Genomic DNA, 25,232 nt, shown 5'->3' on the forward strand with positions numbered 1-25,232 from the left:
GTACCTATAGTGGTCGTTAGATAAGGAACAAGGATACATATCAAAGAAAAGTAAATTATACTATGTGTTTTCCATTATAGAAAAACTGTCAATAAATAATGGTTAAATAAACGAGGGGACCCCGAGAAGAGTTGCCCGGTTGCACTCTTGGCAGGGCAGAAATGTACAGTATAGTGTTGCGTTTTGAGAGCGCGGTTGAGTCGGCTCACACCCCGACTAGTTGACTGGATTGAAAACATGGCTGCGGCCGAACGTGCAGCAAATTTACGGAAGTGAGGTATGTGTAATTCTTAAGCTACAAACGCTATTTAGAAGTATGCCTGCAGTTCGCGGCTTGTATTACAACAAATGACAAAACCTTAATTTATTAACCCTCCAAAAATGTCTGACCGGCATTGTTCGCAGTACACAAATACATCGGCAAAGTTATGCGCGGAACAATCAGCTAGCCTGGCTAGCTTCTACTCGGCTGCAGCAGCTAGCCGTGGTTAGCTGCTAACTGGTTACTAACTACCGTTATAGCACTGCTGTTAATCATGTTGCTTCTGTCGGTGTCTGAACTGGAAACCTCGGTGTAATACAATGTTAGTAGAGAAGCCCTCCATTGGTTTGTGTATCATTGGTGGACTTAATGACTGTATCAATTGTCGGGCTAGTTTAGCTAGCATGTCAGTGTCGCTCTCTCAGGGGCTAACACATCGCCACGATTCTTCACTGCACGATGCAGTTTATGGGATAACTAGCAGAGGTTACGTTAGCCAACTTGGCTAACTAGTCGTTCATGAGAACAACAAAACAGGCTTGTATACTGTTGTGTACTTGTTAGTTGGGTGTCACGGGAAGCATGTCGGATAATATGTGAATTTTACGGGTGCAACAGTCTGCAGTTTGGTGTCTCAAGCGTTAATGTGATATATTTAGCCCTGGAAGCTAACGGTAAGTTAGTTAGCTAAGTCTAGTCCGTTAAACGGCAAGCTAACGTCCAGGTCCATCAACGCTCGCTTGGAAGTTGTTTGCTAACATGTAGCCTGCTGCCCAGCTTCATGAACTGACTGTTTTGGTTTTTATCCCAAACTTAAGAGTTCACCTGCTGTAAACTAGTCTTAACCCAGCCGGCGGCACATGCAGCTGCAGCGCTGTCTAGTCTCCGGATTAACAGCATTTAACTTTTTAGACATTTATCTCTCGGCAGCTGATGAGCTGGGATGTTGTGATTTGAGCGTTTCTTTTCGTTATGTAAACCAACAACACTTCGTGGATTTTTTGTTGCCAATAGGCCCTGTGGAAGTGTTTAACTACACATCAACAACCGAGATGAACTGCCCAACTAAACGGTAAACCGGCTCAAAGCTTGCTCCTCTCTCCTAAAAGCAATTTCTCACCCTAAACTCAAGTGTTAGCTTAGCTGCTTCTCCAACAATAGTTTTCATCACACTGAGCTAGTAAGGTTGTGTATGTGTGTGTTTGCTTATGATTAACTGGGTTTTACAGCCATAAAATGTTGTTGATAGCAAATGACCCGTGTGTAAGTCCTGGTCTGTCATGATAATAGTAAACTAATCAGCACGTGTTAACATAACTTCACCTAACACACGCTTAGTGAAGTACAGGAAGTGGTTTGATTGAGAATTACAATCACACATGGGTACTGTCTGTCTGAGTAGCTGCACCCACTCATAACATATTCAGGCAATGACACCTTCAACATTCATGTTTAAACTGCTGCCTATGAGCACACGCTGTCCTGGTCAGGATCAGAAGTTATACATGGCAAAGTACGTACATTCACTCAATGTGACTCAGGTTTTTTGATGCTCTTAATTTACATACATAGAAATAAACACAAGGAAAATAAAGCTGGGCAAAAGCTAAACAATAACCATGTGGCTACTATGCACAGATATAACTATGCTTAAACCATGTATTAATGAGCAATAACATGACATTTGTAATCAAAACATTGTGTTGAGACTGATGCAATTGCTCAAGAGCTATTTTGCAACTATTAGAGAGTATGTTGTTCTATTGGATTTTGGGATGGAAATTCGGAAATCAGTAACAGGAACAATATATGTTTTTTGTTATGTTCTATGATCTCAAACAACCCAGTTAGAAAGTAGGGACTGCGGATGGAAAGTAGCTAAAAGCTAAATCCGGCATATTTACACTTGGTACATGTATTGCTTAAAGTGTTCCTTAATGTGCAATGTCCCTTCCAAATAAACGATAACAAATCAAATCAAATCTTTTATTCCTGTGACCAAAACCCCACATAAGAAGCTGAGACAGACAAAGGAGAAGATGTTATGTTATTACATAGACTAGGGACGTGCAATACATGGTATGTGCAAAATACGTCATATTTATTAATAGATTGTGACTGTGGACTTTGGTTTCAGCTGTGAGGTGTTTATATATGTTTTATTGTTTACTGTGCTCTACTCAGGGTGTCCTCGGGGTCCTAAAAAGTATTACAAGTTGATAAATCAATTTAGCGAAAATGAAGGCTATTAAAAAGTATTTAACAGCATTTTCCAAGGTATTACATTTTGTAGCTTTTTTTCCCATAAGTATATAAATTGTCCAAAGAGGTTGTATTCTACAGTCTGCCTGAATGTAATCATTGTAGGTGTGTAGTGTGATTCTGTGTAGTTTATTTATGGCATCCCGTTGGATTTGACGTCATCTGAACAGGACATCGCGCGCTCACTGCTTGATAGCGCGCGAAGGTCCGTTTACGCCGGTTGTTAAACAACATCGTTATGGGGAAAATGCAAGTTTGCGTCCAAATGGTTGGAAGATAAGGAGGAAGGACAATCAATACTGTGTATAGTATGTGAGGTAAAGTGTGTCTCCAATGTAACCGGTTAGAACTCAAAGTGGCGATGAGGTCTTACATTTTTTGGAAAGGGTCTTAAAAAAGGTCTTAAAAGGAATTACATCTGACTTCAGGATTCCTGCTTATACCCTGCTACTGGAAATTGCCCCATTGCTGACTTAAACATGTTTAAACTCTTCTACCACAAAATGCTAAATCACTTTCTGTCAGGTGTACTTGCTGTGTTGAGATGTTTTCCTTGAAAAGGCAGGGATAGTTTTAAACTTGCTCTTATATTTTCGAATAGAAATTATCAGTGAAATGTTTATATGACAAAAAATAAACACACAAAGGACCTTTGTGTTTGTACCAGTAACTGTCCACTGTCACATACCCATCAGTAAAGTGAAAACACAAATCAAAGCTGCTCTGTGGTCTGAAGCACTTATTCACAACCTGTTTGGCTTTTGACCCCTATAAAACAAAGCAATGTCTGTCTGTGACCTCTTGTCCGACATTATGGCCTTATTTTTAACATGATTTATGAGCAGTCTACCAAAACAATGCTCTGAGTATACCTTTATTTTTATTTGAATAACTTTTTATGGGGGTAAAAAGAGTTAAAACGCGCACTATTTTATAGGGGAATTTAAAGAAGAAAACTGTATACATTTTTTTTTTTTTCAGGATTTCAACCAGTGGCCAACAGTATCTATTTCTTTTTACGTTTATAACCTAAGCTGTGATTCATGATTTGATTCTGATTCACGATAGCCAATAAAACTAAATGTGTAAGAAAAATGATAGCCAGTTTGTTAATTGTTTCCCTAAATAAAAAGTTCTTCTACTTTTAAGAGTTTGGACTTAAAAGAAACAGGCCTCTTTATTTCATGACATGTCTGACACAACGCCTCCTTTTTTAAAATTCCTTTGAGCCTACTCTTAGAACAGGTATTTGGATTAAAGTAATAACTTGTTTTCAATTGTTTCATGGGCGCAAAGCTTATTATGATGTTTCCAACAGGCACCTGAAGGCAGCATTAGTTGTTTATGAATGGCTTTGTCAGCTGTGAAACAATGTGTGGACGTGTTTACAGATGTTTCATAAAGCCATACGGTGACCCCCTGATCATTTAAAATAATGATTAGCTTTTTTGGTTTTTGACAGCAGGTCAGATGAGCAGACTTAATTAGTTTAGTCAATTTTGAGTCGTAACGGTGAGTGCTCAGTCTGACTCCACCCCCCCCAGCTGCTCCCCCCTTTCTGTTTTTCTTTCTCTCTTATTTTATGCATGGACAAATCACATTAGCTTTCTCAGCTGGAGTCTTTAGCGGAGTGTGAGTAATTTGTGCATGTGGTAGTGCTTGTTCCAGGTGACTGTTATGTTTGCCCCCTGAAGGAATATTATCAAAATGTTCTTGTTGTTGTGTTAGCTTAGCCCAGTGTAGGAGGAGAGCAATTGTCCCAGAAATAGCAACAAGGAGCTTTTAAAACGAATCTCTGTTTTGACAGGGCCACAGATTAATGTACTTCAGAAGAATATAAATAACCACCACGTCCACATCTTTAATGGCTGTAATCTATTCTCTAATTTGTCATTTCTGCAAAAGGACACCAAGTGAGATCATCTTCCACTGAGTCACTTTATAATGACCTTTACCACGTTATATTTTTTATTGTCATCTGTTGTTTGATTCATTATTTTGTCTCGAGGATATTTGTTGCGAGTTGTTTCTGCTCGAGCAAAACCAATCTTGATGAATACCATTACGAGACCCCATAGCTGATCTGTAGCTACTCAGGAGGAATATATATGAAGCTGATTCGTGTATGTTTTTTATTTAAAGTCCTTGAGCTTGAGGATTGCAGTCTCACGCTGGGGAGGTGTTTATTCAATCTCTTTGTGAAGCCGAAAACAATATTTGACGTGATGTCTCCACTGACAGCAGGGGAAGGATATCGTTACAGAACAGTGGAGAAGGCTCCTGTCAAAGCATGTGGTATTAACTCTGAAGAGTAACAAAGCAAGGACGAAGGTAACCAGCAACCTTTGACCTGGGACATGAGGGTAGCATTACCTTCAGGCCTGGACCATTTGGAGTATGCATCTTGAAGGGAAAGTGCAATGGCTAAGCTGGTCATGGCTTAATCCTTAAGAGCAGGGTTTTGTTAGAAAATGTGTTTATTTCCTTTCAATGTCCCAGACCGATGGGAAAAGAAACTGGATACACGCACTCTTTTTCAGTTATTGAAACGGCCTTGGCTCTCAGAGTGCCCTCCTACCTGATACCTGATACCCTACCTTGTAATGAGAAATCTACGGCAGCTTTTTAGTCACAACATATTATTTTTGATACATTGATTTGCATCTGATTCACCTTTATGCAATGGACAGAATCAAAGTATTAAAGCACTGTTTAAGCTTTATAACAATTGTATAAGCAGGGGTGCACACAACTTTCTCAGTGGAGTCATGTCAGCGGGGGGGGGGGGGGGGGGGGGGGGGGGTAGTGGAGCCCTTTGTATCGCGCGTGTCAGGTGGGGGGTGTTAGTAGTATGAAGCCCTCTGTATCGCGAATGTCAGCGGGGGGGTAGTGGAGCCCTTTGTATCGTGCGTGTCAGCGGGGGGGGGGGTGCTAGTGGAGTATGAAGCCCTCTGTATCGCGAATGTCAGCGGGGGGGGGAGTGGAGCCCTTTGTATCGCGCGTGTCAGCGGGGGGGGGAGTGAAGTGGAGTGCAGAGCTTCGTGACCACAGCGCGTGTGAACGTTGTGATCAGCTGTTTTAGTGCAGTGCTGCTGTACAGACACAAGTGACGTTCAGATTGTTGCTGCGCATGCGTACCGGCGTACCAGTTATGTGCACCCCTGTGTATAAGCTTATAATAAGCTAAATGAATCAAGTTGCCTCGATAACAAGTGTTTTCATTTTGAGGGAAATTACAGTGAATTCTGTTTGCTTGAAGGCTGCCTGGTATTTGTGGATTATTTAGTATACAATACATTTTCCAGAATTGAATACCTATTAGCATACCTGGTAGCGTTATGTTTTATTTTTCCTGTTTACGCTGTAAGCCACAGCATTTTGGTCAAAATGCACAGAAATGCACTTCGTCCGTGGAATACCTCAGGCCAATCTTTGTTGTGCCTTTTTCTTTTTGCCTCAGGGGTTTAGAACATCACAATCAACTTCCTGTGGTTTTCCAAACTCTAAGCCTGTAAAGCTTTGTGTAGGATTATTGTTGTCGGAGCTTTTCCATGTTAGTACATTTTGCTAAATGGTGGAAGGATTGCAGCCTGTTGGTCCTCTGGCACACCTGCCATTCAGAGAGAGACAGTCTGCAGTGGGAGATGACAAACCTGTCTGCAGTGTTATCTCTGTAAGCGTTACAGTGTTGCTTCTGTGTCAGAAATCAGTCAACATTATCTATTGTTTGTGTGACAGAGCAAGCAGTAACCTCTGCGGGGAGGGGATAAATACGCCCTCAATAAAACATATATACGCATTTGATTTCGATGCAGGTATTTTACCCTTTTTTTACAAGTCATCTGCTTGACAGCTTTAGGGGCTTTTCCTTGTTTAAAATGCTCGCTGCGCAGCCATCACCTTTATCTCCCGAGTTGCCAAGCACATACAGATGAGATTCAAGCTGTGACATTTGTGAAATGAAAAGAGACTGTGATCGGTGTTGGAGGCTAAATGGAAGATCTGACCTTTTTTAATGATTATTTTGCAGACTTTATTATCTTTTTTGTATGGTATGGTTGATGGACAGGAAAGAGGTGTACCACATGTAACGAAGGGACGTGGCCTGTGTGTTAAGGTATTAGACTTAGTAGAAAAGCACCTGCTCTACTAAGTGAGCTACCAAAGTGTTACTTCTTTTTTTGTTTAAAGGTGACCTATCATGCAAAATGCACTTTTGTACGTCTTTTCTAAATGAATGTGTCCCCGGTGTTCCAGGGAACTCACCAAGAGTCAGAAAACACAACCCTCTCTATTTTCCTCCATACCCAAATCTCTTAAAAAGGGGCTGCAACGGATCTGATACAGACTGATCCAGATTTGAACACTTCTCTGACGTCACAGAAGTGGCGCTACGGCTATTGGGCCAACCCCACCAATCAGGAGGAGACAGCCACGGACATTGCCGTTGGAAAGCGCTAGAGACGCTGTAGTACATATGCCAGGCCTGTAGATGGTGCTGTTCTCACAGAATCAGCCCATGCAAAGACAGTGTTAAATTGAGCGAAATGAGGAATGGCTAAAATGCATGATCTGTTTGGTATTTTGAAAAATAAAAAGTATAAATATGCCTTATATAGGTATGGTCCTAAAATATATTATTCAAATATAGCATGATAGGTCCACTTTAATAAAGAATATAGCAAAACAAACTGTTAGTCACCAATGCATTGCATTCATACAGTAACAAAATAGTGATTATGTCAAGAGGTCACACATTTTTCAACATTATTTATCAACCCATTTATAGAGCAACAATCTTCCAGTATCTGACACAATCTATCCTATATTTGAGGAACTGTCTGTAACACATTTATTTTCCCCTTGTCATGCATGCTTGCTGCATATAATATCTTAAATGGCTATTTCCTTGCAGCAGTATATATGAGCTGCAATATTTCCCAATAGCTAGAGAAAGAACGGTCCATTCCAGCACCAAAAAATGAGATCTGTCTTTATTGCGTAATGTTTTGTCTCTTTTTACTTTCTTCCGCACGGACCTGTGATAAGACATCTACTTTTGCCCGTGGACAGAAGGTGTTGCTTAGCTACAATGACAGGATAAATCAATACTCTCTGGTGTGAGCTGAGCAATGACCCAGGCCATATTTAACAAAGGCTTAGGGCTGCTCGATTATGGCAAAAATCATAATCTCGATTATTTGGGTCAATAATTGTAATTGTGATTATTCATTAACTTTGAAAACATCCATTTATTGGAACAGTATGTTTTTAACAGTTGATTATCCCGAACTTTAAGTATAATTCAACTGAAAAAAATAATAATAATTGTATTTAAAAAAAAAGAAGAAAAGAAAATCGTTTTATTTCGATTACGTTGTTTTCGTCATATTTGCAAGCCATAATCTTAATCGCGATTAAAATACGATTAAAATACGATTAATTGAGCAGCCCTGCAAAGGCCTACCGGTGATCGCTTTTGTTTGAAAGCCCCAAGGTTCCATTCATGAATTCATTTTTAGCATGCCTAGCAAGAGGCACCAATCAAGCTTATAGTTGTTGCAAAGGTAGTGTCATGGTGTCTTAATTCAGCTGTAAATGTTTGCATTCTTCAGTTCTGTTTTGGACCTAATGTAATGCATGTATCTGTTTGTTTTGCAGGTGCCCACATTCTGCTGCAGAGGAGAGAGCACCAGGATGAGGAGACTGTAGGCACCCGCCGTAGTATGGCCGCGTCCCGTTCCTCGCGTGTCACAAGGTCTTCAGTGGGGCTCAATGGATTGGATGAGAACTTTTGTGGTCGAACCCTCAGGAACCGCAGCATCGCCCAGCCGGAGGACACCTCGGTTTCTCCGGTGCCAAGGGCCCGCTCGCCCAAGAAGAAGCAGGACGGCAAGCAGGAGTCAAAACAGGACACCAAACAAGACGTTAAGCAGGACGTTAAACAGGACTCGCAGCAGGACACCAAGCACGAGGCAAAGCAGGACGCTCAGCAGGACGCTCAGCAGGATGGCCTGTTGCAGGAAAAGTTGACTGACTCGAATGCTTCTCCGGCTGAGGCGGAGCATTGGAACAGCACCAGGAAACGGAGCGTATCCTGTTTAGAAAAAGACATTAGTCCTGAGAAGTCGGAGAACTGTGACAGAGGGAAGGGCTCGCGGGACGCCTGTTCTCAAATCAAAAGGGCCAAGCGGTGCTCCCGCTCCGCAGAGTCTCAGGGACACGACGAGGACCCCGAGCCTCTCAAATCTGACAGTCCAGTGTCTGTCCCAGAGCCTAGCAAGGACAACAGTTGTGAGGATTTCCCCAGCCAAAACTCTTCTCCGGCCTCACCTGTCCACATTAAAGAGGAAGATGAGCCGCCGGAGGGGAAGGCAGAGGATGGACACGAGGAGTGTGACGGGGCAACTCGGCCCCCCAATGCTCACAAGGCCTCCAATGGACTCAAGGAGAATAAAGCAGAGGAACCCAACGCACTCACTGAAGAGCCGAGTGCGACCCCCCCCTCTGTCTCCAACACCCCGTTACTGCTTAACGGCAGTCAGACGGCAGCTCCCTCACCCCCCCACCCCGCTGTGCCTTGTAGAAACTCTGTCCCTCTGCAGGTGGAGGTCTCTGGCTCAGGGGAGTCGCCAGCCTCACCTGCACCAACGTTTGTTCCAATGGACCCTGTCCCCGAGTTGATAGTGGCTAAGGTGGAGGAGGTGGAGGTGGAGGAGGTAGAGGTGGAGGTGGAGGTGGACGTGGTGGGGGAACCGTTGTGTGTCTCCCACGAGGAGCAGGTGATCGAGACTGTGAACGACACCAACGGCCGGCCACTAACACCGCTGCAGGAAGCCACTGCCTCCACCTCCTCCACTAACATGAACATTAGTCCAATCAACAACAACAACTCAGGAGAAACAACACCCCCTCTAGCAACAACCCCCTCCCCGACAGAGCCCGGGTACAACCCCTCAGTATCCAGCACGCCCCCCTCTTTCACAGAGCTCTATGAACACAGATACACCCTGCGGACTTCACCCAGGAGGGCAGCCACCGGGGGCAAGGCCTCCTGCTCCAAGCTCAGCTCTCCTCCTCGAGACAATGGTCCCCTGAAGGAAGAGGGGGAGGTGGAGCTGCAGGAGGAGGCCTGCCCTATGGTGGAGGAACCTGCGCCCTCAGGCTCTGTGGGCCCCTCCTGTGAAGGGCCGGTCTCCATGGCTGAGGACATTGTGGCCGTGGTGGCTAAAGTGGAGGACCAAAGCAGGGAGGTGACGAGGAGCCAGCCTGCTGAGGAGGAGGAGGAAGAGGAGGAAGAGGAGGAGGAGCCAGACGTGTATTACTTTGAATCGGACCACCTGGCTCTTAAACACAACAAAGAGTATGTAGGAGCTCCCCGGGGATTATGCTCTCTCCTAGGGCTGCTCGATTATGGCAGAAATCATAATCTCGATTATTCGGGTCAATAATTGATATCAGGATTATTAAAAACGATTATCCATTTACTTTGAAAACATCAATTTATTGGAGAATTTTTTTTGAACAGTATGTTTTTATCAGTTGATTACCGTGAACTTTAAATATAATCCAACTGAAAAACCAATAAAAAAAAAAAGTATAAAAAAAAAAGTTTTTCCGATTACGTTGTTTTCGTAATCGTTGCAAGCCATAATCGTAATTGCGATTAAAATACGATTAATTGAGCAGCCCAACTCTCTCCTCCTCATCTCTCTCACACGTGTTGATCGCGGTGTTCTGTGGTCGTTACTTCTTCTCTTTGGCTTTGAAGGAAGTCACTTCCGAGTTAATGAGGATTTGTTTGTGTTAAAAATTTGTTTTTAAAAAGTGCTGAAGTATTTTAGGGAAGCAGTTTATATACTTTGACTATGCTGCTTGTATTTGTATTTATTATTAGAAGTTAATGATTCTGAACCACCCCTCAGGTTGGTCACGGTTACGGACCATTTCCTGCTATATTTGTTCAATGTTACATTTATAATTAAGAGGCTTTAAGAGATCTTAAATGTTCTTATTCCACAAGACAAAAGCCCAAATGAGATTCTTTCCTGCCCCTCTGATTTCTTTTCTATCTCTGATTGTTGGCAGTGTTGTACTTATTAAGGATCATTTCTTTGTTCTTGACCTACAGCTACAGAAGTTCAAATGAAAAGTAATCTTAAAGAAATCAATATTGCCCTTTTGAAACTGCAATCCCTCTTTTCCAAAGACTGGACTCAAACTGAATTTCCCACTTGGGGGATAAACGTCTTCTTCTTTATCTTCGAAAACAAATGAGAGGAAGCAGCACGTATAAGTGTTATGAGGTTGTTTCTCTTTGTTTATGGGAGAATCAGCGAGCATCTAACTATAGCTCCTGTATTTCTCAAGTTTTACACTTTGTAAGCGTTTCATTTCCACCTTCTATCTCGAGCTGTGATTGTGTGAACTTGCTGCCAGTTGCCCGCTTTCCATATCCAAGGGAGATTGGATTTTTAAAAAGACTGCTGATTGCCTCGGATCCGTCTGTTCGCAGTACGATGAGTTATTTGACAGGAAAAGGGTTCCTCGTGTGGGGTTTGTTCCTAGTTGTCAAACAGGATGGGATGTTTATGATGGTGGGCAGGTCCCATGCTGAGCTCATTCAGGATGTATCTTCAGAGGAGGGGGGTGGGGGGGGGGTGCAGCAGCTGAGGTCCCTTTGTCTTTGACACCGATATTAGTCAATGTGTTACATTTGGAGACTGGCTTCAGAGTAAGATTTCACCGCTCTCCGATTCCAAGTTCCTGTGACGTGCCAAGTTTTAGTTTCTGCTGAGCGAGGAGTATTTGAAGGCTCCGATCAATGCAGTCATTTTTAAGGCAGCATGACTAGGCATTTTAGGGTTTGCTGAATATGGAGAATTGACACGGACATGATTGATGATGTCTTTACAGAACAACTTTTATTTTCATGGTGCAGTTTTGTCCATTTGGACACAGTCCCCTCGACTGATTTCAAGAAACGACTTTATTCGAGCCAGCTTTTTATTTGTACCCTGTGGTTTTCAGTGGTATTGAGGCCCAGCAGGTGGCAATGGTACACCAGGCTTCTCCTCGGACACCTGGCGGGAGTCCAGAGAGCGGAGAAGCTGCGCCAAGTCCTCCTCACTTCCTGTAAACAGATGAATACACACACGGATCGTCTGTTCATCTGAGGAAGGCGGCATGCTTGCTGTTTGCTTTTGCAGAGATCTTTGAGTCAGAGTGACTGTAGTACAGGAAATGTGCAGTAGTGGCTGCAGGGGCAGATTTACAGCTTCACCGCACTCAGTGATGCAGAACGAGGTCAGCAGAGCGTCACCTAGTGCAAAGGGTGGTGTGTGTATCTAATGGAGGGATATGAGGTCAAGCACCGGTGACTTGTTTGAATGTTTTGCTCACAGGAGTTTCAAACCACAGCAGCTGTTGAATACATTCTGTCCTGTGCATTGATTTTCATTCATGTCCTGTTAGGGGGGGGGGGGGGGTTGATCCACTCTGAGCACTCGCATTAGGTTATAGCCATGTAGTAAACTGTCACATTCCTGTCCGTTCACTTTGGCTCCTCTGCGTCAGTAGCACACTTAGTAGCACACTTAGTCACTGACAGCTCAGTTTGCAGCTCTTCTGTGGCGCAGAGGGTGTGAGAGGAAAGGTCAGACTTGTAAAGCGTGAACGGCTCCTCAAGCGCCGCAAAACCCAGTGTTTGTCGTGCAAAGGTTTCGCTGTTGCTATGAAAACTGGGCTCAGTTACCGAGCAGTGGTTTAAGTGCATCTTCTCTTCCCCTTGAATGCTCACTTACCTTCTGCAGTTGCAATAGATGAGTTGCTGTGTTGCTGATTTGCTAAAGGAGCAGCTGGTTTGAGACACATTTTCTTTGCAAACTAAATGCCTTTTTTTAAATGCGTATTTTGCAAAATAAGTGGAAAGGTTTGGAGTCTGTTTCATTTCTTGTGCAATGACTCAAAGCAAGGAGCATTCATTCTGGTTAGATTTCTGTGGCTTCGGTGCACAAAGTGAGCAGTGTTTCCGTCGTAGGGATACTGATCTTGTTTTTGTTAAGCCGTCAACAATACATTTATATAGTGATGTAAAACTATCTCACTATTTTCTTTTTTTAAAATATTATTTAGAAAGGATCTGTTTTGAGTCCTTTAAAATCTGCAAATTCTCTCCATCTGCTGAATGACTTGCCAAGGTTGACTTTTGTTTTGGTTCCTGATTTTTCTTTTCTTTTTGTTCTCTTTGCTAACCCTATCCGGCTTCAACCATAGCCACAAAACGTCAAAAATATCATTCTGGATAACATACTATTACTCCCTGCAAAGCTTGGCCTGTGAACAAATGCTTCCTCTGGGAATCAGGTTTTGGAACAGACATACAAAATAACTACAAACCAACAGACAACCTTCTTACTGATGGGCTCGTTTGCATATTTAGGTCATTTTCAGGCGTCCATGTTAAAAATGAGACCTTATTTTTTTACAACCGGTTTCTTGTAGTCGCTTTTATCCCTCAGCTCCATGATTGAATTATGCATCGTCCGGGGTCTGAAAGTTTGATGCACTGCAGCAATGAGAGTGTCAGGTTGAATAATGTAAGCCGTCCCTCCCTCCCACTGTTGTCTAACCGGGCTCTCCTGCGTCTCAGTTACCAGAGGCTGCTGCAGACCATCGGGGTCCTCGAGGCCCAGCGAACACAGGCCATCCTGGACCTGGAGACGTTGGCGCGGCAACAGAGGGAGGCGCTCGCCGATCCCATCAGCTTTGTGGAGCAGCTGCAGAAACGGGTAACTAAACGGCAAAGTTCGAATAGCTATTACAGGTCACCTATTATGCAAAATCCACTTCTTCATGTCTCTTCTACATCAACATGTGTTCCCTCTGTGGAAAAAGATTCTGGAAGTTTCAGGAAAAAACGTTTTCTCCTGATCCATTTATATAAAAAATGAAAATGAGCTGATCAGATTTTGGCCACTTTATGATGTCATAACGATTTTTTGGCTTGTGTAACCATTAGCCAATCAACAACCAAGGTACCCCCCCCACACTTTGTCACCTAAATCTCCTCCTAGAGCACCATTGTGTTCTCTTTAACCAAATCTCTCTCAGAGGGGCGTGGGGAGGGGCTCCTTATTTTCATCTAAAGTAACAGAGAGAGAATCAGTACTTTTGAAACAGGGCTGAAACAGAGGGGATTATGGGTAATGCTGCAATGATCTGTTTGGTGTTTGGAGCCAAACACTTTAGAGACATGTTTGTATAAATCTGAGACCTATAATATATTGATGAAAAACAGTATGATAGGGGACCTTTTAAAGGAGTTCTTGTTCTTAGGTTTTTAGCCTGAGGGATACCTGGCTGCTCGAAACGCTGCTTGAATAAATATTTGGGAGCTTTTTATAATTCACTGCAGACCACTTCTCCTTTTCCACTGTATGACTCAGATTATGTTCTGCACCTGTTCACAACTGAGACAGGATGTGCAGACTGTCCACCTTTCTCTCTAGATCTTTCTGAATGCTCATGAATAAAATATGAAGGGGAAATGAATTCGTACATTTGTCCACTCATGTAAATGCAAAAACACTGAACACAATCAGAACACCTGCTGCACGTGTTAAAGCGACGACCTGCTTAAATGTTATATTCACTCATTAGCGTATGGTAATTTGTGTGCAGAGAGAAGGATATTGTGCATTCAAACAAAAGAAAATCAAGTCTTGAAAAGCTCAGTATAAAGCCAGCAACCCAGTCTTTTGAATACAGATTTATAAATCACTTGAAGACAGACATCCATGCTAACTTGGTCTACGTTAAGCAATGCCTGGCGTTTTTTTTATAAAAGCACAAATTTATCAGACAAAACATAGTTAACAAAAGTAGAAAATGTCCCAAAACATAAGCACTTGTCTTGCAGTGTTTGCTTCTCATACATTGCCCCATGTTCAACCTTGATGCCGGAAAGTTTAAGAAGTTAAAATGTGTTTTTGTTATTTGTTAATGGATTTTAACCTTCTTGTGTCCCTCAGGTTAATTTGGGTTTGCCGCGTCCTCAGCGAGTCGTGCAGCTCCCTGACATCGGATGGGATCAGTACACCTCAGGCCTCAGCGACTTTGAGAGAGAGTTCTGCGACAAGAAGCGCAAAACCAGGCGGCTAAAGCTGATCTTTGACCAAGGCATGTTTACACCGTATATGCTTTGTCTTTGTGTGTGCAGTTTTTCTACCCTTTCATTATAAAAATGAACAACTTAACGATTCTTCTTCCACTTAAAAAGTACTAATTCTGCTCTTTCCGTCCCCTCAGGTTTGCCTGCCCGACCAAATAGTCCAGTAGAGCCCAAGAAGGAAGGCGAGTCGTCCACCATGTACTCGTCTCTGCCCACTAGTGACGCTCTGGAGAACAGCAGGCAAGCACAGGTATGGCTCAGCTGAAATAACACACACACACACACACACACACACACACACACACACACACACACACACACACACACACACACACACACACACACACACACACACACACACACACACACACACACACACACACACACACACACACACACACACACACACACACACACACACACACACACAGCTGTGATGCTCTCCCAGTATATCATTAGTGCAGATGCAGCTCCATCCGTTTCTATCTATAGCCGGTGAGTAACCGATCTCCTGCAGGTTGGCCTACAAATCATCCCGTTGTTACCTCATTACATGCGTAGGCCTCCTCTCCCCCGCCGGGAGAGTTAAGCATGCAGCACATGTGAGCACAAAAGATGGTATCTATGGAAACATGAGGAGCCCGCCTCCCCCACACCTCTGTATAGGCAGTGAGGTTTCACTTTTGATTGATTGTTGGGATTAGACGGCGCCAAGCACTGAGCAAACAACTGGATCCCTTCTGTTGAACTGCCTGTTCATGTTGTGCCGTTACATTTGCATTCTCCAAGGTTACACTCTGACATCTCCCAGGATTGTGTTTGTCAGTCTGAAGTGTTACTGTGTTTTCTGCGTTTTTCCCAATTTCCAGTCTCCTCTGACAGTCGGGCTTTGTGTGTCACTCTTGACGGATCTCTTTTAAACGGTGCAGTGTCCATTATTCTGTATCTTTAACATGGCTGTCACTCATCTTTTCTTAACAGTTGATCAGGGGGAGGATCTCTCAGCCGAACAAGTCCGACACGTTCAACCAGCTGTGGACGGTGGAGGAGCAGGTGGGTGTTCCATGCTGGGATTTATTTCCCAGATATTATAACATTGTTTTGACAACCCCTGTTTCTCACTTGGATTTCAGAAAATGAATAACTTCATAATAATAATAATAATAATAATAATAATAATAATAATACACTTTATTTATATAGCACATTTCCAATTGCTTTTCATAAAAACAGAACACAATTAAATACAAAGAATTAAATGAACTAAAAACCTTACAAAACAGAGGAAGTAAATCAAACTAAGTAAAATGGAGAAACAGAGTTGAATAAATAACAGTAATACAAAAATAAATAAAATCAAATAACGGTCATTCTCAAAAAGTTTTTTTTTTTTAAAGAGCAGAGAGGCAGGTCGCTCTCAAACATTTCTCTGATAAAATCATATAAAATACATGAAACACTAATGTCGCAATGCAGTATATTATCATCCATGCCTCAAATAAATTGTTTTAATTTTTGTATATTTTGCTAGAAAAAACTGGAGCAGCTTCTCCTGAAGTTCCCTCCCGAGGAAGTGGAGTCCAGACGGTGGCAGAAGGTCGCTGATGAGCTCGGCAATCGAACAGCGAAACAGGTGACGGAGAAATGCCATTCAACTGATGCTCGTTTGATTTATGCTCATGATGTTTTTAAAATGACCTACACCTGAGCGCTAATGTGTCCTTGTGTTTTATTCGCACTGATAAATCTGTGTGCCTTTTACTGTTGAAACAGACGGTTACATGGCGTGTACTCTCTGCTAAAAGGCAGAGACCCCCTGCCGGCAGCAGGATCATACACTTGCGTGACCTCAATTACCTGAAGCAGCTGTTCCTCGGTTGGAAATCATTAACAGAGCCATTTTCCTTTTAAAACATTCCAGGTGGCCAGTAGGGTTCAAAAGTACTTCATCAAACTGACTAAAGCTGGTATCCCCGTGCCTGGAAGAACACCCAACCTGTGCATGTACACTAAAAAGGTATTTAAAGGTTATTTACTTACAAACCGCTTAACCCCACTGAGTTACTAATGGGGCTTCCTTTTAAATGTAAAAGGGACATGTTACCACTTCTCTCCTGGGCTATTCATCTGGATTATTGTTTTGTGAGTTAATGAGTATTGGAGATGGCAACTGTGGAGTAGCTTTAATAAAAAAAAAAAAGAGACATTGCTGTTGAGTTTTTAAGATTTTCCTTTGGGACGTTTTGGGCGCCATAGTTCGATTATTTTTAGAAAAAAGGCAGACATCTCCACATCTACATCTCTACAGCCAATATCTCCAGAAATGGTCAGCTGTAATACATAAGATTGGAATATTATAAACTAAGGGCATCGTGTCATTTCTTATTTAATTCTGCATACTTTTGCCTCACATAATCAGGTTGTCCGCCGGGTCTTAAAAAGTATTAAAAGTTGATAAATCAATTCAGCGAAAATGAAGGCTATTAAAAGTATTAAACGGCATTTTCCAAGATATCACATTTTGTAGCTTTTTTTCAATAAGTATATCAATTGTCCAAAGAGGTTGTATTCTACAGTATGCCTGAATGTAATCATTGCGTAGGTGTGTAGTGTGATTCTGTGTAGTTTATTTATGGCATCTCGTTGGACTGCTTGATGGCGCGCAAAGGTCCGTTTACGCCGGTTGTTAAACAACATCGTTATGGGGAAATGCAAGTTTGCGTCCAAATGGTTGGAAGATAAGGAGGAAGGACAATCAATACTGTATATAGTCAATGTGAGGTAAAGTGTGTCGCCAAGGTAACCGGTTAGAACTCAAAGTGGCGATGAGGTATTAAAATGTTTGGAAAGGGTCTTAAAAAAGGTCTTAAAAGGTATTACATATATTTATAATTCACAATTGTTACTTTTTAGTTGACTTTCAACACATTTAAAAATAACTTAATGTTTAAAGGGAACTGTTTGATCCTGTCTGCTCCTGTAACTCCACCTGTTCATCCCTCAGGCGTCCAGTAAGAGGCAGCACCACCTCAACAAGCACCTGTACCGGCCCTCCACCTTCCTCGCCTCCTACGAGCCTCCGGTCTACATGGATGAAGAAGACGAGCGTGCGGCGTATTACGGCAGCGTTCAGGACGCCTCGGCTGATGACTCGGTTAGTCACATCACGCTAAACACGTTAACTGCATTGATTTCCTTTTATTATTTAAAGGTCACCTATTACGCAAAATCCACTTTTTCATGTCTCTTCTACATCAACATGTGTCCCCTCTGTGGAAAGAGACTCTGAAAGTTTCAGGAACAAAGATTCTCTCTCTTTTTGTCCTGATCCATTTATAAAAAACCTGTCTGAAAATGAGCTGATCAGATTTTGGACACTTTATGATGTCATAACAATGTTTTGGCTTGTGTAACCATTAGCCAATCAGCAACCAAGGTAACCCCCCCCCCCCCCCCACACCTTATCACCTGAATCTCCTCCTAGAGCACCATTGAGTTCTTTGTAACCAAATCTCTCTCAGAGGGGCGTGGGGAGGGGCTCCTTATTTTCATCTAAAGTAACACACAGAGAATCAGCACTTTGGAAACAGGGGATTCTGGGATGCTGCAATGATCTGTTTGGTATTTCAGTCAATCAGAGACATGTTTTGTATATATCTGAGAGCTATAATATATTGATGAAAAACAGTATAATAGGGGACCTTCAAATGTACTCGTTCTGCACAAATCCAACTCGTATTTACGTGTCCCCGGAGATTATCTTGTTACTGATCTCCTGATTTTTTCGTGTCGCTGATCACCGAGCAGGCTGTGGCACTTTACTGCTTAATCAAGCTCATCACAAGCTCACACATCTCCCCCCCTCTCTCGCTGCGTTGTGTCCCCTAGAGCTTAATACAAGTATAAGATATAGATTTCTCTCAAAGAATAGTAATGAATGAGATCGTTGCAATAGAACAAAAGTATCCTCAAATATTCATAAAACCCAACGTAATACTTTCAGTCATCTGAATGGTGAGCCCTCTTCTCATTGTGGTCTTGTTTTTCTCCCAGTTCTTTTACCAGTTAAGCCACCGGGGGCATGACGCAACATCTTGCAAGAAACAGCGTCTGAGGGCTTCTTAACATTTAACAAACTATGAATGTGTCATACTCACTTAACGGGAAGAAACTCAGCTTTCAGACAATATTAACCATTTTTAGCAAAACAAAACATAAGGGTAATAACAAAGGCTCTGAATTAGCCCTGAGCGAAAGAATGCTAATGCACTTAGCACAGAACTCACGGTAAAATACCCTTATTACTTATCGGATCTGCACAAACAAGATATCGATTAGCAAGCTGAGATTCCACAGATTCCAGAAATATAAGTATTATCACTGAGCGATCAGAACTCGGCCAGCAAAACCAGACATCACACAACATAGCTTTAGGTAGCAAAAACATCCAATGTGTCTTACCTTCTGCTGTTTCTGATCAAAAGTTGTGTTCAATGACATTAAAACGATAAAAATGTTGCTGAAGGTTAATCCGATGGTTAATCCGATGTGTCCGTGTCACTTTGAAATGATTACTGATAATCCATCATTCCATTTTTATTTCAATAACGGAGATTTCATATTAGCTGCTATGATAGCTACGAGAGTGTATGACAGCTTCCGGTTTTGGGCATTCTGACTACGCATCACTCTATTCACCAATGGGTAATGTTTAGATGGGTTTTAGGAACCTCCCCTCGATTCTATTGGCTCTAACGGTTAAAAAGAGTTGTCAATCATCAAAATCGACCGATGGGTTCCAGAGATATGGAAAATGCACCCAAATGACCCCAGAAGTGTTTCTTTCTTCTAAATCTCTCTAAAAAGGTCACATTTCACTTTTTTTGCATCAATCTTGATACAGGGTACTTATTATATGTTATAGTTTGGATTCCTAAAGCTTTTAGTCTACTATCCCATCATTCAAGGGTGGTTTTCACTATAAGTAATGTTTTTTTTTTGGACGGACACTATAATTTACATTTTTTTTACTATGTTCAATCTGAATTTACTTTAAAATAAACAAATTCTATATTGATTCTGACGGTACGTCCACACAGCAGCGTTAAACAAATATTCCAACGCGTCTGCCCATTCACTTTGAATGGGGTGACGTCACTTTGCCTCACTTTTCGCCGAACTGCATTGTGGGAAGCAAAGCGGAGATTTCCAGACATCTCAGAATTCAAAAGTTGAGCAATGTTCAACTTTTGAATCTTCTGAAGCTTTCGGTGGAAGCGTCAGCCAATCAAATCATATGCCAGTACAAGCTCTAGCCAATCAAACCGCTGCTTGTGTGTCGGTTGTTGGTCGAGCTTCAGACACGCCCGCCGGCTAGCTTTTTCCCAAAGCCGCTGTGTGGACGTACCGTGACTCTTCTACATCCAACTCACAGGTTTATCATTGCTTTGAGAACCACGATTATTCATTTACCCCTTTTTTAGAAGTGAAGATATAGTCAATTGTTCTGGAAATGTCATTTTCAAGCCTGAGGCCTGAAAAACAGGCTCGGGGCTCAACAGGTTAAGGAAACAGCAGTCCATGTGCAATTCATAAATGAGGTGCTAAGTTCAATACAAAGGCTTATTGTCATATACACAGCAGCTACAGTGTAGTTATAGCAATGGAAATCTTCAGCCCCAGGTTCCTCCAACAATGCAGCATAAATATAGACCAATGTGGAGGAAGTGAACTATGTACATGTGAAATACCATAAAGTGCAGAGTTTAGGCTCACAGAGATATGCACGACTAACTTTAAAATATATATGAATCATTCAAACTATACTATAGCTGTGACCTGTGTGATGATGAGGGGAAAGCTGCATGTTACAGGAGGCTTGATTTATACCTGTCAAATCTATTTAAATCCAGATGATTTAAAACAACTGCTCCCTTTCATCCTGCCTGACTGTTCCCTCTTTAACACCTTTTGGTGAAATCAGGCATTTGATCATCCTCGCCTGTGACTTGCTCCCTACTTTAATCACTGCTGCGTGTTGTGTAAAAACCGGCTCAATCAGCAGGAGGTCCTCCCAGCCATTTCCATTTGAACTGCCCGACTCCTGATGCTCGCCATTCCCTCAGAGCTGACATTTCCCTTCTCCACCCTTTGATGGCAGCGACCTTTAAGTGAAACGGGGTCGCTGCGCCCTGCTGAGAACACAGGCTGCTCCACCAGCCATTAACAAACCCTCCGACCGAAGTAAAGCCACACAGGGCTGCAATCATTTCTCCCCTCACAACGCTGTCCTTTACTTCGGCCGAGTTCGCAGGAAGAAAATAATATTTCAAGTTTTTCAAGTTTCAAGGCTTTTCTTGTCATTCGTACATACAGTCGGGCAAACAAGTATTTAGTCAGCCACCAATAAGAGTCTATATAAAGCTCATGCTTCTGCAGATTCTCACAGGGCCATTTCTTGTCCTCGACGTGCAACTTGGTGATGCCTAGCACTCATCATGTCTCCTGTCTTTTTTCTTTCTGTATGTGTATATTGATGTATGTTTGTTTGTTTCTTCCCTCACACTCAGGACGAAGAGACTATACCTGTGGAGTTGAGAAGCTTGCCGGAGTACAAAGAGCTTTTGGAGCTGAAGCGGCTGAAAAAACAGACGCTGCAGGAGATCCACGAAGACAAGGATGAGATGCTGCACGTAGGATTCAAGGTGAACACTTTGCACACTTCTGTTGTGTACTTACAACACACTAGGGCTGTCCCAAATACCATTTTTTCGGGCTCCGGATATTCGGTAGTAATCAGGAGCGAATATTCGTCCAACCCTCCGACCGAGACTGCCGTATGAATCACTCGTACATTCGTTCCGCGGGGGGTGGGGGGGGGGGCGTAGTAATCAGCAGCGAGCCGCTTCGACCCGTGTATTTCGGTTTATTCACGGCATTCTTTTTGCTATTCTACAGTATTGTTGTTTTATAGTTATTTGTTAATGTAACCCAATTTGTGTTCTTTGAAATGGAAAAGGATATCACATTGTGTTTGTTACTTTCGTTGCAGTTGTATGTCTTAAGTGTAATTTGGCTTGGCTTCCTATTTTGTATGGACATGCTTTTGTTTTGAAGGAGAGTTAGCGGAGTTGACCGAAAGTTGTTGTTGCTATGGAAACAACGTGACAGAGATTAATGGAGAAATAGTCATATCTACATATAAAGACGGAAGTGTTAGCACCCCCCGAAGAGGCACAAGCTCTTACGTTGATATTGAGATTTCAATAAATTCAACAAAAAAAAGCGAATATTCGAATAACGAAATTGAAACCCGAATAATACTCCAGCGAACAAATATTCGGATATTCGGGTACAGCCCTACAACACACCAACATTTGTATACATATTACTGCATATCATATACCACTGCTCAATGTATGTGAGGTAACTAAATGACAGGGTCACAGGAGACACTATTATTTGGCCAACAGGGACGAAGTTTGGGTCCAGTTGCCAACTATGCATTCATTCTCACATTTCTAAACACGGTACACTTTGTTTTAAAATGACAGAATCCACCCTAGAGTTACTCCAGTTTTTAATTGGATGTTTTATATCCCACAATGCAGCACACAACGAAATAGAGGAAGCTTTGAAGTAGTAGAAAACAGTGGAAATAGTTACAGTTTGATGGATATATAATACTTTATATTTTAGTGCTAATGTCGTATTTCCATATTCAAATGACTAATTTATCCATGACGTGATGACAGGCAGTCAAGACATTCAAATGTTATTGTCCAGTGTTTGCTGATCACTGTTATTCATGAATGAATGAAAGAATAGTTGAATGCTGTTCTGAAGATGTGTTTGTTTTGTGCAGTGTGACGTCTGCGGCATGGATCCCATCCAGGGAGTGAGGTGGCACTGTCAGGACTGTCCGCAGGACAACTCCGTCGACTTCTGCTCCAACTGCTCCGACTGGTGAGATCTTCTTCCTCAGCCGCCAGAGAAAAAACCCACAAAACCACTAGCAGTTTGAATTGGACAAAACAATATATAAACCTAAAATCGAGAATAATTTGTCTACCATAAGAGATGTTTTTATGGTTCAAACTGTCGTCACTTTCCCTTTTGAATGTCTGCAATGTTGAAAGTGACGCCTTGTTATGGCAGCACATTATTAACTTCTCTGGATTAACCATAAACACTCATTCCTGTCTTGTTGTTTGACGTTAATCGTTTTTTATAAAGAAAGAATGACCATCTGGTAGGGTTCATTTATAATAATATAATAATAATAATAATAATAATAACCCTTTTCCTAAGTTGCTCTAAATTTAAGCTGATATGGATCCATTGAAATGTGCTCGATCTAGTCCTTAGGGTGGCTTGCAGCATCCCTAACTTATCACATTATACATAAATAGATGATATTTCAGAGGGCTATAGATGGAAAAGATGTCCAGTTGGATGAACACAGCCCGTTTGAAGTCCAAATGGTTTAGCTTTCAATTGACACGTTTTTACTGCCCGTGTTTCAGTTTGTTCAAGACGGAGACCCACAAGCCGAACCACCACCTGGAGCCGGTGCAGCAGCAGGACTCGTTTCTGGACCGGGACTACTGCCTGCCGCAGAGCGCGGGCTACAACTACCTGGACCCAAACTACTTTCCAGCCAACAGATGACAGGGCCCGCGCCTCTCGCTCCAGAATCTCTCCACATATCCCACAGGCCTCTCTGTGCATGGCTCCATCCTCCAAGTGTAAGAACACCGCTCAACCCGCCGCCCGGCAGGAAGGCAGGCGGGGGGGCCGAGCTGCTGCTGCTGGTGGGGCGGCCATGTTGGATCCTCCTCACAAAGGAGGCCCTGCTCCACCTCAGCCAGGTTATTCAATGGATCTGTGATTTGAAACACTATTTTTAAAAACACAAAAAAAACAAGAAGGCGCACCGACATTCCCGAGCTCTGTGACTCCAGGAGGGCTTCCCCCGATCCCCCCTCCCTCACCCCTCACCCCCTTCCCTGTGCTGCTCCCAAACTGGAGATCAGTCTGATGGAGATGTGTGGTCACAGCGGACTGTGAAGATACACATCAGTGATATGTATGTGTGTATGTGGTCTCCGTGTTATGCAAGAGTGAAAAATGTCCTAGCTAGGTATCCGTAGATTGAGTATTTATGAGTCGCTGCGAGAGAAGTGACGCAGAGGCGGGTTTGTTTTTGGCCGCAGACTGTAGGAAGTTCTGCCGATACACACCACGCCCTGCACACACACACACACACACACACACACACACACACACACACACACACACACACACACACACACACACACACACACACACGTATGTGTTAAACAGACTGGAGCCATCCCTACCACTGTCACACACACAAAGCTGCTCTCTCACCCTTCACACACACACTCACACACTTTCATCTCGATTTCCTTTCCCTTTGCTCTCTCTCCACTAAAACATGTCTAACAGGAAGCACTACAGCACGGAGAGCCAACGTTTCTGAAGGCAGACGGACGGAACGTTTGTTTATTTTATTATTTTCCTCCTCCCGCAATGTGTGCCGTTGTTGATCATGTTGAGTGTAAAAGTATACGGTGAAAAGTAGCCAGCGCTAGTTGCTGTGTGCCATTTTTAAACATTATCTTTTTGTTTTTCGGGAGGAAACTCCACCTCTGAACCACAGCTCCTCCCTTCCTGCGTGGCACCGTCGTCCTCCATTATCGATCCACTCATCATGCCTCTAGATCTTCTTTCATTTTTGCAGTCCACTTTAAAAAGGTCCATTTAAAAGATTGTATTTTTATTAATCTATTTAAAAAAGAATTGGGGTAGTGGTTGGAGCCTCCACAGTGGAACAACCCACACAGTTTTATACGCATAGATTTTGTTGTGCTTGAGTAGACACCATTTGGTATGGTTTTCGTCTCCTTTCCCTCACCTCCCCCTCTGCCCCGCTTCAATATCTGTGTATAACAGTCTGTTCTTATGTAAAAAAAATAATAATGTAAAAAAAAAAAAATGCTAGAGGAGAACCGTGGAAATAAAAGTATGTGAAAATAGTGTTTCTACACCTGTGGTTCCTGGGTTGTTATTCTGTCACTCAAGGCTCCACATTTGGTTCTGTAGTTTTCGAGATGCAATGATTATTCAATGACTCGCATATTACATCTCTGGGTCCACCTTCTGAGGATTTGCTGCAGTTTTATGAAATTGTTGTCTAAATGTCTGGTTTTGTTGGAACAAACAAGACGTTTGAAGATATCCAGTTTTCACAGCGAAACCATCACCTCTTGTATCTGCCAATAATCACTTTAAGTGGTTCTGTAGTTTTGCAAATATTTATTATAAAAGACTTAATTTGTATAGAGTGCAAGTAATGTAGATACATCCAAGTGTTGCCAAAAAGATGTTAACATTTCAAAAATGTATTTATGTGATGTTATCCCTTTACATTTTAAAATAATTTTAGCACATTTGTTTTGATCTTCTCACCAGCAGATGGCGCTATGGGATCAGCTGTGAGACACACACACA

The 25,232-nt window shown here is 42.5% G+C and overlaps 1 protein-coding gene across 2 annotated transcripts; it reads left to right on the plus strand.

Moving 5' to 3' along the window:
- Positions 1–125: 125 nt before the first annotated feature.
- Positions 126–24,768, plus strand: zzz3 (zinc finger, ZZ-type containing 3). 2 transcript variants are annotated; one of them, XM_079651936.1, is made up of 13 exons: positions 198–277; positions 1,277–1,334; positions 8,186–9,887; positions 13,176–13,314; positions 14,557–14,704; positions 14,834–14,946; positions 15,678–15,749; positions 16,228–16,329; positions 16,618–16,713; positions 17,701–17,850; positions 21,266–21,400; positions 22,561–22,661; positions 23,222–24,768. In XM_079651936.1, exons 3-13 carry the CDS (start codon positions 8,251–8,253, stop codon positions 23,364–23,366), a joined length of 2,838 nt encoding a protein of 945 aa, XP_079508062.1. In that variant the 5' UTR covers positions 198–277; positions 1,277–1,334; positions 8,186–8,250; the 3' UTR covers positions 23,367–24,768. The 2 variants fall into 2 exon arrangements, with proteins under 2 accessions (XP_079508061.1, XP_079508062.1); XM_079651935.1 differs by lacking the exon at positions 1,277–1,334 and having other exon boundaries at positions 126–277.
- The last annotated feature ends 464 nt before the right edge of the window (positions 24,769–25,232 follow it).

The sequence above is a fragment of the Notothenia rossii genome (genome assembly GCF_949606895.1).
Source record: "Notothenia rossii genome assembly, chromosome: 9".
NCBI lineage: Eukaryota > Metazoa > Chordata > Actinopteri > Perciformes > Nototheniidae > Notothenia > Notothenia rossii.

What these genes read in the sequence shown, in the direction of transcription:
- zzz3 (XM_079651935.1), top strand. Translation starts at nt 8,251, where the DNA reads ATGGCCGCGTCCCGTTCCTCGCGTGTCACAAGGTCTTCAGTGGGGCTC. An exon ending in GCTCTTAAACACAACAAAGA is followed by an intron (nt 9,888 to 13,175) that starts GTATGTAGGAGC and finishes CCTGCGTCTCAG; the next exon opens with TTACCAGAGGCTGCTGCAGA. An exon ending in TGTGGACGGTGGAGGAGCAG is followed by an intron (nt 15,750 to 16,227) that starts GTGGGTGTTCCA and finishes ATATTTTGCTAG; the next exon opens with AAAAAACTGGAGCAGCTTCT.